Genomic DNA, 16,799 nt, shown 5'->3' with positions numbered 1-16,799 from the left:
GAATTGATTGCCCAAAGAATTATTACAGGTTATAGGATGGTAATTGATTTTCGCAAATTAAATAAAGCTAATAAAAAAGACCATTACCCCTTACCTTTTATTGATCAAATGCTAGAAAGATTATCCAAACATACACATTTTTGCTTTCTAGATGGTTATTCTGGTTTTTCTCAAATACCTGTGTCAGCCGATGATCAAGCTAAGACCACTTTTACTTGCCCTTTTGGTACTTTTGCTTATAGACGTATGCCTTTTGGTTTATGTAATGCACCTGCTACCTTTCAAAGATGCATGATGGCTATATTCTCTAATTTTTGTGAAAAGATTTGCGTGGTTTTCATGGACGATTTCTCTGTCTATGGATCCTCTTTTGATGATTTCTTAAGCAACCTTGATCGAGTTTTGCAGAGATGTGAAGAAACTAACCTTGTCTTGAATTGGGAGAAGTGTCACTTTATGGTTAATGAAGGTATTGTCTTGGGGCATAAAATTTCTGAAAGAGGTATTGAAGTTGATAAAGCTAAAGTTGATGCTATTGAAAAGATGCCATGTCCCAAGGACATCAAAGGTATAAGAAGTTTCCTTGGTCACGCCGGATTTTATAGGAGGTTCATTAAGGACTTCTCAAAAATTTCTCGGCCTCTGACTAATTTATTACAAAAAGATATACCATTTGTCTTCGATGATGATTGTCTAGAAGCATTTGAAATACTTTAGAAAGTATTGATCTCTGCACCTATTGTTCAGCCACCTGATTGGATTTACCCTTTGAAATTATGTGTGATGCTAGTGATTATGCTGTAGGTGCTGTTCTAGGGCAAAGAGTTTATAAGAAATTAAATGTTATTCAATATGCTAGTAAAACTCTAGACAATGCCCAGAGAAATTATGCTACTACTGAAAAAGAATTCTTAGCAGTTGTATTTGCTTGTGATAAGTTCAGACCTTATATTGTTGATTCTAAAGTAACTATTCACACTGATCATGCTGCTATTAAATATCTTATGGAAAAGAAAGATGCTAAACCTAGACTTATTAGATGGGTTCTCTTGCTAGAAGAATTTGATTAGCATATTATTGATAGAAAGGGAGCTGAGAACCCCGTTGCAGATAACTTGTCTAGGTTAGAAAACGTGCTTGATGACCCACTACCTATTGATGATAGCTTTCCTGATGAACAATTAAATGTCATAAATGCTGCTCATACTGCTCCATGGTATGCTGATTATGCTAATTACATTGTTGCTAAATTTATACCACCTAGTTTCACATACCAGCAAAAGAAAAAGATTTTCTATGATTTGAGACATTACTTTTGGGATGACCCACATCTTTATAAAGGAGTAGATGGTGTTATTAGACGTTGTGTACCTGAGCATGAACAGGAACAGATCCTACGCAAGTGTCACTCCGAGGCTTATGGAGGACACCACGCTGGAGATAGAACTGCACATAAGGTATTGTAATCCGGTTTTTATTGGCCTACTCTCTTCAAGGATGCCCGTAAGTTTGTCCTATCTTGTGATGAATGTCAAAGAATTGGTAATATTAGTAGACGTCAAGAAATGCCTATGAATTATTCACTTGTCATTGAACCATTTGATGTTTGCGGCTTTGATTATATGGGACCGTTTCCTGCCTCTAATGGATATACACATATTTTAGTTGCTGTTGATTACGTTACTAAGTGGGTAGAAGCTATTCCAACTAGTAGTGTTGATCATAACACTTCTATTAAGATGCTTAAAGAAGTTATTTTTCCGAGGTTTGGAGTCCCTAGATATTTAATGACAGATGGTGGTTCACATTTTATTCATCGTGCTTTCCGTAAAATGCTTGCCAAGTATGATGTTAATCATAGAATTGCATCTCCATATCATCCACAGTATAGTGGACAAGTAGAATTGAGTAATAGAGAACTCAAATTAATTTTGCAAAAGATTGTTAATAGATCTAGAAAGAATTGGTCCAAGAAACTTGATGATGCATTATGGGCCTATAGAACTGCATATAAAAATCCTATGGGTATGTCTCCGTATAAAATGGTTTATGGAAAAGCATGTCACTTACCTCTCGAACTAGAACATAAGGCTTATTGGGCTATTAAAGAGCTCAATTATGATTTCAAACTTGCCAGTGAGAAGAGGTTATTTGACATTAGCTCACTTGATGAATGGAGAACCCAAGCCTATGAAGACGCCAAATTGTTTAAAGAAAAAGTTAAAAGATGGCATGACAAACGGATACAAAAGCGTGAGTTTAATGTGGGTGATTATGTATTATTATACAACTATTGTTTAAGATTTTTTGCAGGAAAACTTCTCTCTAAATGGGAAGGTCCTTACGTTATCGAGGAGGTCTATCGTTCCGGTGCCATAAAAATCAACAACTCCGAGGGCACAAATCCGAAGGTGGTGAACGGTCAAAGAATCAAACATTATATCTGAGGTAATCTCATAAATGTTGAAACCAATGTTATTGAAACCGTAACCCCGGCGGAATACATAAGGGACACTTTCCAGAACGTTTCAGACTCCGAAAAGGAATAGCTATGTGGTACGGTAAGTAAACCGACTCCAAAACAGTTCTAATGGCAATTTTTCTCCGTTTTGGAATATTTAGAAAAATAGAAAAATAAGAAGCAGTCAGGGAAGGTCACGAGGGTGAAGGGCACGCCCTACCTCCCTGGGCGTGCCCCCTGCCTCGTGGGCACCTCGTGCGCTCTCCGGACTCCGTTTTCTTGTACGATACGTATTTTGGTCGGTAAAAATTCATTATATAATCTCCCGAAGGTTTTGACTCCCGTATCACGCAATTATCCTATGTTTGTGTTTCGAGCTGTTGTTGCTACAGATTAGGGCAACATGTCTTCTCAAGAGTCAGTCGGGGAGAGCCGGGTGTCTCATCCGGCATCGAGATCAAGGACAAACAGCAATGCTGACCACTTTGGGCCAGCAACGGAGGAAGAGATGGAGGCTGATTTGAAGAGGATAGATGCCATGGAGGAGGATCAAGAAGTCACTTCTCGCTTCCAAGCTGGATTCACAATGGGGGAACTACAGAGCTCGGCTATTCCAAACTTGGTTATTCCTTCCAATGTTAGATTTCTTTCTTATGAAAATACGAAGAAGAGTGTCACTTGTTCTCCTGCAGCTATGCAACACCCTTGGGTGCAAGGAGCATTGGCCGTTACAGGAAAGCTTCGAAAGGAAATAATGGACCTCAAGCAGCAAGTCAATAAGCTCGAGGAGGAGAATCGTATCCTGAGGGGCATCATCGCCAAGAATATCACATCACCATCCCCGAAAAAGGAGACATAATCACATGGGTATGGGCACTCCCCTTGGCAACTGCCAAGCTTGGGGGAGGTGCCCCGGTATCGTATCACCATCACATCTCTATCTTTACTGTGTTCTTAGTTCGATCCTTTTAAGTAGTAGTTTGATCTAGTAGAATAAAGTTTTAGTATGATCTAGTTTTGAGTTTTGCTTTATAATCCCTTTATGTAATCGAGTCTGTGAGCTATATAATAAAGATTAGTGTTGAGTCAAGGGCTTGATTATCTTGCTATGATCTTGAGTGAGTAAAAGAAAAGAGAAAAAGAATAAAAAGAAACAAAGAGATCATATTGATCTTATGGAGAGTAATGACTTCACATAGAAAGAGTATGATGATTAAAAGTTGTTGAGAGTTGACAAACATAGTTTTGGTCATCGTTGCAATTAATAGGAAGTAATAAAGAAAGAGAGGTTTCATATATAAATATACTATCTGGGACATCTTTTATGATTAGGAGCACTCATTAAAATATGACATGCTAAAGAGTTGATGTTGGACATGGAAGACAACGTAATGGGTTATGTTTTCTTATATCTGAGATAAAGTATATTGTCATGGATCATCCAACATGTTGAGCTTGCCTTTCCCCCTCATGCTACTTTGCACCAAGTAGAGATACTACTTGTGCTTCCAAATACCCTTAAACCAGTTTTTCCATGAGAGTCCACCATATCTACCTATGGATTGAGTAAGATCCTTCAAGTAAGTTGTCATCGGTGCAAGCAATAAAAATTGTTCTCTAAATATGTATGATTGATTGGTGTGGAGGAAATAAGCTTTATACGATCTTGTGATGTGGAAGAAATAAAAGCGACGGACTGCATAATAAAGGTCTATATCACAAGTGGCAATATAAAGTGACGTTCTTTCGCATTAAGATTTTGTGCATCCAACCCTGAAAGCACATGGCAACCTCTGCTTCCCTCTGCGAAGGGCCTATCTTTTATTATTATCTTCTACCTTATGCAAGAGTCATGGTGATCTTCACCTTTCCTTTTTACATTTTATCCTTTGGCAAGCACAGGATGTTGGAAAGATCCTTATATATATATATATATATATATATATATATATATATATATATATATATATATATATATATATATATATATATATATATATATATATATATATATATATATATATATCTAATTGGATGTAGGTTAGCATGAACTATTATTGTTGACATTACCCTTGAGGTAAGAGGTTGGGAGGGGAAACTATAAGCCCCTATCTTTCTCTGTGTCCGATTAAAACTCCAGAACCACAAGTATTGCGTGAGTGTTAGCAATTGTGAAAGACTAAATGATATTTGAGTATGTGGACTTGCTAAAAAGCTCTGACATAGACTCTTTCTGATGTTATGATAAATTGCAATTGCTTTAATGACTGAGATTATAGTTTGTTAGTTCTCAATAAAGTTTCTGATTCATACTTTGCATGGTGAATAGATTATTACTTGAGCATAAGAAATCATATGACAATATCCATATATGTTGATGTTATAAGATTAACCATGATGCCCTCATGTCCGTATTTTATTTTATCGACACCTCTACCTCTAAACATGTGGACATATTTATCGTTATCGGCTTCCGCTTGAGGACAAGCGAGGTCTAAGCTTGGGGGAGTTGATACGTCCATTTTGCATCATGCTTTTATATCAATATTTATTGCATTATGGGCTGTTATCACACATTATGTCACAATACTTATGCCTATTCTCTCTTATTTTACAAGGTTTACATAAGGAGGGAGAATGCTGACAGCTGGAATTCTGGGCTGCAAAAGGAGCAAATATTAGAGACCTATTCTGCACAACTCCAAAAGTCCTGAAACTCCACGGAAGTTGTTTTTGCAAATAATAAAAAATACTGAGCGGAAGAAATACCAGAGGGGGCCCACACCCTGGCCACGAGGGTGGGGGTGCGCCCTACCCCCCTAGGTGCGCCCCCCTTCCTCGTGGGCCCCCTGTTGGCCCTCCGGTGTCCATCTTCTTCTATATGAAGTCTTTCGTCCGAGAAAAAATGATAAGCAAGCTTTCGGGACGAAACTCCGCCGCCACGAGGCGGAACCTTGGCGGAACCAATCTAGGGCTCCGACAGAGCTGTTCTGCCGGGGACACTTCCCTCCGGGAGGGGGAAATCATCATCGTCATCAACAACGCTCCTCTCATCGGGAGAGGGCTAATCTCCATCAACATCTTCACCAGCACCATCTCCTCTCAAACCCTAGTTCATCTCTTGTATCCAATTCTTGTCTCCAAGTCTGGGATTGGTACCTGTAGGTTGCTAGTAGTGTTGATTACTCCTTGTAGTTGATGCTAGTTGGTTTGTTTGGTGGAAGATCATATGTTCAGATCCTTTATGCATATTAATACTCCTCTGATTATGAACATGAATATGCTTTGTGAGTAGTTACGTTTGTTCCCGAGGACATGGGAGAAGTCTTGCTATTAGTAGTCATGTGAATTTGGTATTCGTTCGATATTTTGATGAGATGTATGTTGTCTTTCCTCTAGTGGTGTTATGTGAACGTCGACTACATGACACTTCACCATTATTTGGGCCTAGAGGAAGGCATTGGGAAGTAATAAGTAGATGATGGGTTGCTAGAGTGACAGAAGCTTAAACCCTAGTTTATGCGTTGCTTTGTAAGGGGCTGATTTGGTTCCATTTGTTTCATGCTATGGTTAGGTTTACCTTAATACTTCTTTTGTAGTTGCGGATGCTTGCAATAGGAGTTAATCATAAGTGGGATGCTTGTCCAAGTAAGGACAGCACCCAAGCACCTGTCCACCCACATATCAAATTATGAAAGTACCGAACGCGAATCACATGAATGTGATGAAAACTAGCTTGACGATAATTCTCATGTGTCCTCGGGAGCGCTTTTCTCTATATAAGAGTTTGTCCAGGCTCGTCCTTTGCTACAAAAAGGATTGGGCCACCTTACTGTACTTTATTTACTTTTGTTACTTGTTGCTCGTTACAAATTATCTTATCACAAAACTATATGTTACTTATAATTTCAGTGCATGCAGAGAATACCTTGCTGAAAACCGCTTATCATTTCCTTCTGCTCCTCGTTGGGTTCGACACTCTTACTTATCGAAAGGACTATGATAGATCCCCTATACTTGTGGGTCATCACATAGCCCGGCCACCGCCGCACTGGCCGGCATGGCCTCCGCCGCACGGGACAGCGCCAGGCCGCGCGGCTCCGGCGAAGCCTCACACTGAGGGCGAGTGGCGGGAGAACCAGGATCCACCTGTCCAGCCGCCCCCTCTCCCTCGCCAGGACCGAGCACCGTATCGGAGGCCACAGAAAGAGAAGCCTCCGCCGCATAAGGCACCACTACACCAGAACCATCGGAACATCCTCCAGCAGTAGTATCAAGAACCTCAAAATCAAGCGGAGGGAGCGACTGTTCATCCTCACGCTCCACCCTCTCGCTCCATAGTCTAGGAGGTGCCGAAGCGGGTTCAAACGATCCAAATCGCAGCGCGTTCGTAGGCGCCGAAGTCTGCGTGGGAGTCCCCTTCCCAGGCGCCACTGAAGTTATGCTAGAACCTGGGTTAGTGGACATATCTCGTCCACGATCCTCCTCGCTCAACTCCTTGTTGCCAGACCCGTCATCCTTATCAAGCATATTCACATCATTTCCATTCAAAGCCTCAGTGAATAAGTCAATGTCCTCAAACTCAATCTCCAGGTTGAAGATCATACCGGCATACGTCCACTTAACCACATCCGGTACGTACTCAATGTCCAGAACACTAACTAGCAACCTCGCCACCCCATTAGCTCGGGTAAAGGCCATGTCCACCCGTTCGGTCTTCCCAACAAGATTCCCCAAGCTGGCTGCTAACCGAACATCATTCCGAGGCTTGGACGGTGCCCCCGAGAATCGTTACCAAACCTGAGTAAGAGGCTTGCCCTTCGGCTCGACCTTCTTCCACTCGTGAAACTCAAGAATGCACTCGGTTCAAGGGACTCTGCACAACCCAAAGCTTAAAAGTCTCTGCAGATCATTAGTAGTTGGAAACTCAACCTTGAACATGTTTGCCTCGAGTCTAATCAACTCCCAGTGAAAGTTACCTCGTGCCAGCTCATGCAGCCTCTGTATGATCTGTGCGTCAGATAGGATACCCTTAGTCACTTTGACCGCCCCCGTGGTCGCGCTCTGTGGCGCCTCAGGGATCTCCCTCGCACTAGGGGACCCAAAGAACATTAAATCAGCATAGCACACTCCATATAAAGTAACACTCGGCATGGGTTCATGCAGTACCGGTCAGTCCCCGGTTTCATGCTCCGGCTTGAGACACGTGTCACAGAGCTCAGTCACGCACTCAGCGATAAAGTGCCCCTGTTCACCACAGCGATAGCACAACATCTTCTCCTTCTTCCGGGCCCACTTGGAAGCTCGCTCACTGTCAGATTTCTTGGACCCGCTGACCGTCCCCGCCGCAGTGGGCACTACCTCAGGTAACGTCGTTGTAGCCAACGCCGTCACCGCGGCCATGGCCTGGCCAGACAGCGCTGGCGTCTGCACAGTCGCTGCCATGTCCATGGAACTTGCCGGCTTTGCCACATCGGTCACTATAGCGGTAGGCGGCGGAGGCTGACGATTACGGTATCTGCCTTCACGGCCACCACGATGAGCACGGAAGCCACCTCGCTGCCTGTAGTCCGGACCAGAAGCTCCCTCGACGAAGCCTTCCGGAGGTCCATAAAACGGTCGCTCCGTCGACCCATCACTCTGCCAGGCATAACCGCGTCCGCCACCTGCCGAGGACGAATCACGATGATGGCCTTCGCCATATGCGTCATACCCGTCGTCTCCGCATTGGCCACGGGGCGGATCACGGCTGCCATACGAGGCCTCCCTGCCCCGGTACGCCTGGTGTCACTGGTGCCCCGACGAGCCACATCCCTGCTGCGCCGATGGTGCGGCCCTGGCTGCAGGAGGCGGACCCCCATTAGGCGGCGGCAGGGTGGGTGCCTGCTGATTCCCTGCCCTGCTTTGTGGCGGCGGCGCAATCTTATGGGGAGGCGGAGCCTGCCGCGTCGCCCCACCGGGCAACGGAGGCACGGCCTTCGGCTTGGGCGGCGCAGGCTTGGGCGGTGGAGGTTTGGGCGGAGGACCGGCGCCCCGACAGGCCATGGCCGCAGCAGGTCGCACCCTCGCAGCCCTCCTGAGTCCAATCCGAGGGAAGCCCGGCACGGCCACCCTGGGAACCCTAGCCGCCTTCGACAAAGGAACCAGACGAGAAACTGCAGGACTAGTCGAACTCCTCGTCGACTTGATCACATGCATGCCGATAGCCTCAGCGACGGGCTGGTCGGTCACCTGGCTGAGGACCTGGGCCTCATACCCAGTCCTAGCCAGGCCCAAACCGTTGTCACACAACACCAGCCCATCCCGGCCCAATAACTCGTTCAAAAGACGGGACCGAGCGGCACCGATCCTGATCGATGTAATCGCCGGCGCAGTCGCCGTGGTCGCCGCCGGCGCCGGCCCGGCCACCGCCCGGCGGCCTTTCTTTTTCCTGACCACCATAGTCCAAGCCTCCGGACGGATCAAATCGAAAAGTGTGAGATTGGGTAGACATACCTTAGGGAGGGGGCCCTTCCATGGCCTGATCGCCGTTCTCCAACGAACGACTCGTCGGATCATCTCCTTTTTCTCCCCCGCGTGTAATCCAATCCTTGCCGGATCATCAAGGGGCAGTACTTTGTCTAAAGTTGTTGCCACCTTGTCCTCATCGTAGCCTGCATTGAAAAATTCACAAACCAGATCGGAAGGCGTCGGCGACTCCGGCGAGACTGCATCCGCCCCCCATCCGCGTCGTCCTCATCATCGGCGAGCACCCAGAAACGCCCTCCAACCCGCTGTCGAGGGCCATGGCCAGGGGACTGGTCGCGATCAGGGGCAGCGGTCGCCCCTGCCTTCGCCCCTCCAGTCGCCCCAAGGTCTATTGATTCATTTCAGCATGCATCTGGCAGCCCGAATCGCTCTTTATTCTCTACTTCACCACCGATGCAGAGCATCCAAAGCTCCCTCTCTCTCTCTCTCTAGATCGTTCCATGGATGTGCGGTCAACCCCCTCCTCGACAGCGAGGACAAGATCCTGTCTTTGAGCTTTGGGGCAGGCCGGCTGCTTCGCTCATCCTGCTATCAGAATGAATCAGACCTTGGAGGAAACAATAACAAGAATGGTAAAATGAAACAGTACATTTTTTTCATTATCATTAAACTCTCAAAGAATCCAGATAAAATCCCTATGTCAATCCAAATAAGCCAGCTAATAAAAAATGATCAAAATCACCACAAACTTTTTGCCGACTAGTCCGAGCATTAGACGTTTCGGTTAATGCATCCACCTGGTTCTTCAGGGATGTTACAAGTATTGATGTACTTTATTTGTGGTTGAAAGTGATAAATGCACGCAAGTAAATGGAACGATTCAAATTGTAAAGAATAGTAAAAAGGTTTGATCGAGATTGTGATTATGAGGAATAAAGGATCGAAATCCTTAACTTAACAACCCTGCCCTATAGGAGGACCCTAGTCACTGTCTTGGCCCATGCCTCCACAACTTCCCGACATTGCTGACGTGAGGTGCTTGACAGACCAATGGTGCATTGTTGGCATCGTGTGGTGAAAAACATATGTACATCAGAAGCACACCTAAGAATAATAAGATTCGCCACCCACCCCCCGCGCGCTCGCCTGCCACCCTGCCGATCCCGGCACCGCCCACCGCCCACCATCGCTAGATAGGTCATTCCCCGCTGAAAAAATAGAAGAGGTTTCGCCGCGGCTGCCTCTCCACCACCGTCCGGGCGATTTTTCCGGCATTCCGGCCGCGCAGGGGCAGTGCACCGGCGGGTGTGCGCCCACCACACCTGCAATGTGTTCGGCGGTTTGCCTGCTCGGCAATGGACTCGGACGACGAGGAGGCGCTCGCCGAGCTGCTGGAGGAGGAAGCCGATGCCGACGCCCAGGAAGAGGAACATCTCATGGTCCTCGCCGCCCTCGCCGGCCTGCTCGCGAGCAATGAAAAGCCGCGGCGAGGTGGCTCGGCTCCGGGGCGGATGAAAGAAAAGAACCGACATCGTCCGGAAGGCTACCACATGCTCTATTCCAACTACTTCGCCGACGCTCAACTGCATGGCGAGAAAGTATTTCGGCGCGTTATCGGATGAGCCAAAAGCTTTTCCTCAGGATTGTGAATTCCATCCGGGAGTTCGACAGCTACTTCAAGTGCAAGAAGGATTGCACCGTCAAACTTGGATTCACCTCAATCCAGAAGTGCACGACAACGATGAGGATGCTTGCATACGGAGCTCCCGGTGATTCACTCGACGACTATGGGCGCATGGCCGGAAGTTCTGCAAGGTAGTGGTGGCAGTGTTTGGACCGCAATACTTGCGAACACCCAATGCGGAAGACACTGCTCGGATCTTAGCACAGAATGCAGCAAGAGGATATCCTGGGATGCTTGGAAGCATCGACTGCATGCATTGGAAATGGAAGAACTGCCCATTTGCTTGGCAGGGGGTGTACAAAGGCGCCAAAGGCGGTTGCAGTGTGGTACTTGAGGCGGTGGCCACACAGGACCTCTGGATTTGGCACTCCTTCTTTGGTATGCAAGGAACTCACAATGACATCAACGTGTTGTAGTGCTCCCCTGTCTTTGCCAAGCTTGTTGAAGGTCATTCTCCTCCAGTGAACTTCGAGGTCAATGGGCAGCACTACAACAAGGGGTACCACCTAGCTGATGGCATCTATCCGAGATGGTCGACATTTGTGAAGACTATCTCAAACGTTGTGCGAGGAGGCAAGAAGTCACACTTTGACAAGGTTCAGGAGGCTTGCAGGAAGGATGTCGAGCGGGCATTTGGTGTGCTCCAATCTCAATTTGCTGTTGTCCAGTACCCTGCTCAGACCTGGTCGAAAGATCAAATGTGGGAGATCATGACTTGCTGTGTCATCTTGCATAATATGATCATTGAGAGCGAGCAGGAAGAGCCAGTGTTTGACACTGAACCGTACTACAGGCAGGGTCCTCTTGCCGAAGTTGATCACCAGCTACCGGCAACTTGGAATGCCTACCTCAATATGCGTCAGGAGATCCGAGACCCACAGGTGCATCAACAACTGCAGCAGGATCTGGTGGAGCATCTATGGAGGATCAAGGGCGACGCCTAGCTCGACGTGTGATGAAATATGAGTGTTTATTTGTTGAACTATATAATTTGTATTGAACTATTTGTTGTTGCACTATTTGTTGAACTATTTGATTTCTATTGATTTGTTGTGATGAACTATGTGATAAAAAATATTTATGTTGAGAATTCACGCTGAACCACGCCAAATATGGGCCGATTCTCGCCGATATCAGGCCATTTTTCGCCGAAAGTGGGCCGAAAACTGGGCCGACATCGGCGCCAGGGGGCGACGGCTGGGTGCCTAGCCGCCCCAGAGCTGATTATACCGCTGGCTCGCCCCCAGGCGGTGATTTTTATGCCTCCTGGGGGCGCCAATGACTGGAGATGCTCAGAAGACAAAACTAATGGGATTCAGTTACTGCCATCGCATGGGTACAGTCGAGCACGAACATATCGCAGAAGGCGGTCATTTTATCTTGGGTGATCGCCACGGACGCTTGCACCGACCCAGCTTCCCTCCCGACGACGAGCACCATCTCTCCGTCGTGGTTCATGGACGCCAGCTCCACCCTCGCTGGCTTACCGAACCCAAAGTCTACGCCATATGCCGGGAACCATGGGGACCCGGCGAGAATGACCGCGTGGCCGGCTGTTGGCCCATGCGGTAAATACTCCGCAGGTGTAGTGTTTCCGTCTAACTCAAATGTGGTTCATCAAAATGGGGTTGCCTACTTTTTAATCGAAAAGAAGAATAGCATGAACTTACTTAAAACCCGTTTTTCAACCTAACGCCACTTCTTCTACTACCAACATCCACTAAGATTCTTACTATTTATAATGACTCGCAAACATGCCCGTGCATTGCAACGGTGACCGGGGGCCGGGGGGGGGGGGGGGGGGGGGGAGGATGGGGAATCAATGAATTGTTTTCTCCATTCATCAGTTAAATAACCGGAGATAATTTTAAGATGGTTGTTGATGGAGGTGATGGCAATAGATCACCATTTATCTAATTATCTAACTTCAAAACACTAAATTGAGAATATTCAGAAACAAAGATAATGTTGAGATGATTGGTGAGGGAGATGATGGCAATGTATAAACATTTACTTGTTAATTAAATTCCAAAACACTCAATTCAGAAAATGTTGCTTATCTTAAATGTCAGTTAACCAAATCCTCAGCAATGATCTATTCAATGTTGTGATCTATTAACAACAACAAATAAAAGACAAACCTCCCATATTTAGATTGCTGTGTGCAAACGAAGTGCACCTATTTAAGTTACGAAATCCGTCAATTTAGGTAGAAGAAATAATACGTTAGAAATAGTTCTAACACACATCGTGAACTCTAATCGTACTTGTTTTGTTTAATCCATCATGATTATTTTTCACATGAAGGATGAAGGAACTTACTAGAAACATTTAGTTTCATCTTTCTTAAAGTTGAATCATCCTTTCATCATGAACTAAAACTGACCAGCGAGTCGTGTGCTAATTGAATCCTGCATGCATGTTCGAGTTCTGCTTGTTCTTATCATACAACGTAAATGCTTAGTTCAACCACCAAGAAGCATCATCATAGAATACAGTTTTCGAAGTAGATCTGTAGTGAAAAATGAACTATCAAACAAAGGAAAACTAGTGGAACTGACTTCTACCAACATATATATCTAGCAGTCCTGTTTGTCTGAGTAATGGCAATGATATTATTAATAATGGTATTATCTCTATCATTGCCTCATCATCACTTATCTGACACTAGTACAATAGACCAGCCGGCCTCCCTCATTTTGGCTATTGTACCCTTTCTTTAGCCCAGCCACTCGCCCCTTTCTGAAAAACAGTTGAGGGGGTATAGAATAAATATACTGTTTACGTCCATCATTCATATAAGTCTACTCAACAGAGAGCTCTGTTTAGTTTTTCATGATGCATGTCCTATCTATCGCCAATAATCGTGTGGCACCCCAGCTTATGGCGACACGACGCGTCACTTGAATTTCAGTCCTCCTTACGTCTGACGACGACGACGAAACCGCCATTTGCACCGTGCCGGGGCTTCCACGTTCATGGCCATGTCCGCAGCCCACGACTGTCACAGATAATGTATTTTTAGGTTACACGGGTTGGAAAGTGTCAGGCCGAATCTATAAATTTACGAAAAGTGTAACGCCCACGCGTGTGGGCGTTAGCCAACTCACTCACGCGTCTCCATCATCGTTCAGTAACTTCTGCACGAATCTTGGCACGAATTAGCTGATTTTGTATGCCACGTAGGACAACTCGCGTGTGTGGTGTGTGAGAGAGGTCGTCCACACATCCGTTTTACCACACGGAGGGGCCGGTGTGTAGGCGTTTAGCAGTTCGCCCACACACCAGTTTTCGTCACGTACAAGGGCTGGTGTGTGGGCGTTTGCCATCTCGCCCACACGCCCGCCTCCTCTCCCACACCCAAGCTGCCAGTTGCCAAGCGTTTTGCAGTGTAGATGGCAACTGCCCTAGTGTGATTGCAAGCAGATGGCAACTCTTTTTTTTTTACCCGAACATGTCAGTTGCCATATGTTTTGTATGATACATGGCAAACTGTCCTAGCGTGCACGTAAGCAGATGGCAACTCTTTTTTTTACATGGTAACTGCCCTAGCGTGCTTGTGAGCACATGGAAACTCTCACTTTTACCCGCACATGTTTTTTTGCCATGCCTTTTTTTGTAGTGCTACATGGGCAACTGCCTAGTGTTAGTATGTGGCAACTCCTAAAGTTTTGAAATCACGGCAACTGCAGTAGACCAGACCACACATGGCAACAGCTGTAGTTGTCCAAAAAATGGCAATCTGGAACTTTGACCTGAGATGGCAACTGCAGTTGAGCAAACATGGCAACTGTAGTTGTCTGATATGGCAACCGTAGTTCAGCGACATGGCAACTGTACTTAAACGAACATGGACGAGGGTCCGGCCCATGGCAACTGCGGGCGCGCGGTAAAGTGTCACGTGGGGCGTGCGGGACCACGAGGTACGAGGCCTGACGTACCGAGCGTGTGTGCGTTATCTATTTCGCCCACACGCACGCGTGTAAGAGGGACCGGGAGGGAAAAAACAGGCGTGTGGGCGCTAGTTATTTTGCCCACACACAGACGTGTAGGCTGGTCCTCTTAGGCACCACACAGAATGTGTGGGCAGATCCCTTACGGCATCCTAAATTTATTAGTACAACCGTACAAGAACACACATTGCAACACTAGCTAACAAACACGAACAGCGGCCATGGCAGAATCGGACCACAGCATTCACGTGCTCCTCGTCTCGTACCCAGCCCAGGGCCACATCAATCCGCTCCTCCAGCTAGCGAAGCGGCTCGCCGGCCACCGGGGCATCCGCTGCACCCTCGCCGTGACCCGGTCCGTCCTCGGCAACTCCGGCGGACCATGTCACGCCGGCGCTGTCCACATCGCCGCCTTCTCGGACGGGTGCGACCGGCAGGGCTACGATGAGGTCGGCGATGTGCACACGTTCCTGGCACGGCTCGAGTCGGTCGGCTCGTCCACGCTGGACGAGCTCCTCCGCTCCGAGGCGGAGCAGGGCCGGCCGGTGCAGGCGGTGGTGTACGACGCGTTCCTGCTCTGGGCGCCGCGCGTGGCTCGGCGGCACGGTGCCAAGTGCGCGGCCTTCTTCACGCAGGCGTGCGCGGTGAACGTGGTGTACGCCCACGCGTGGGCAGGCCTCTTGAAACTCCCCGTCGACAAGGAGAACGCGCCCGCGAAGCTGCCAGGCCTGCCCACGCCGCTGTCGCCGGCCGACTTCCCTTCCTTCCTCACGGATCCGGGCAGCAGCCCCGCTTATCTGCACCTGCTGCTGCAGCAGTGCGAGGGGCTCGAGGTGGCAGACCACAGCCTCATCAACTCGTTCGACGAGCTGCAGCCCGAGGAAGCCGAGTATTTGGCGTCGAGGTGGGGGGCCAAGGCGGTCGGCCCCAGCATCCCGTCGGCGTACCTCGACAACCGCATGGCCGACGACACATCCTACGGCTTCCACCTCCACACTCCCATGGCGGCGGAGAGCAAGGCCTGGCTGGACGACAGACCGGCGCGCTCCGTGGTGTACGTCTCCTTCGGCAGCCTCGCCACGCCCGACCCGGCGCAGGTGGCCGAGGTCGCCGAGGGGCTGTACAGCAGCGGCGAGCCCTTCCTGTGGGTCGTCAGGGCGTCCGAGACCTGGAAGCTGCCCGAGGGCTTCGTCGACAAGGTAAACGCCAAGGGGCGGGGGCTCTTCGTGACATGGAGCCCGCAGCTGGAGGTGCTCGCGCACCCGGCCGTCGGCTGCTTCGTCACGCACTGCGGTTGGAACTCCACGATAGAGGCCCTCAGCATCGGCGTGCCCATGGTCGCTGTGCCGCAGTGGTCGGACCAGCCGACCAACGCCAAATACGTTCAGGACGTCTGGCACGTGGGTGTGCAGGTGGAAGGGGTGGTCACCAAGGAGGAGCTCGCGAGGTGCATCAGAGAGGTCATGGACGATGCCAAGGGCTGCAGGACGAAGGCTGCAAGCTGGAGCCACATGGCGAAGAAGGCCATGAGTGAACATGGCAGCTCGGACCGCAACATCGCCGACTTCCTTTCCAAACTTGGACTCTCAGCGCATAATTAAACACTTGTGTCATGAATAATCTAGCTAGCTAGCTAGTTTCCATTGTCTCTAGAATTTGTGTTTTCTTCTTTTGTGTGCCATATTATGCATTTTGTGCCTTTCTGCCTGGCTTGTTTGTGCTACACCATTCTTGGGAATTTAAGGTCATATGTTTCTTATTTTATGTTAGTTATATCATGGACACTGTGTTGTTGGGCTTCGAAGTGAAACAGCTTGCACTATGAAGTAAGCTTTTCCTCCATTGAGAACCAATATATTAGCCCGCGGAGGCTTGATTTCCTGCCAATGATCAGTACTTGCACATAACTAAGACACTTCACTAGGTCCCCAACAATCATCCTAGTATGGGTGTCAACCTTACTAGCCTTACTAGTTACAAATATTAATGTATTTTATTTGTGGTTGAAAGTGATGATTGCAAGCAAGTAAATAAAATGATTCAAATTGTAAAGAATAGTAAAAAGGTTTGATTGAGATTATGATTATGAGGAATAAGGGATCGAAATCCATAACTTAACAACCATGCCCTATGGGAGGATCCTAGTCACTGTCTCTTGACCCATGCCTCCACAACCTCCCGACATTGCTGACGTGAGGTGTTCGAGAAACCAATGGTGCATGGTTGGCATCGT

At 47.6% G+C, this 16,799-nt stretch overlaps 1 protein-coding gene across 1 annotated transcript; it reads left to right on the top strand.

Annotated features, from left to right (window-relative positions):
• The first annotated feature begins 14,671 nt into the window (after positions 1–14,671).
• Positions 14,672–16,325, top strand: LOC109755570 (UDP-glucosyltransferase UGT13248). Its single transcript, XM_020314466.4, has one exon. The coding sequence runs from the start codon at positions 14,788–14,790 to the stop codon at positions 16,165–16,167; it is 1,380 nt and encodes a 459-aa protein (XP_020170055.1). The 5' UTR covers positions 14,672–14,787; the 3' UTR covers positions 16,168–16,325.
• Positions 16,326–16,799: the final 474 nt, after the last annotated feature.

The sequence above is a fragment of the Aegilops tauschii genome, chromosome 6 (genome assembly GCF_002575655.3).
Source record: "Aegilops tauschii subsp. strangulata cultivar AL8/78 chromosome 6, Aet v6.0, whole genome shotgun sequence".
Classification (NCBI taxonomy): Eukaryota; Viridiplantae; Streptophyta; class Magnoliopsida; order Poales; family Poaceae; genus Aegilops; species Aegilops tauschii.
Note: the sequence above shows the minus strand (reverse complement) of the source record. Positions and strands in the feature narration are given on the sequence as shown.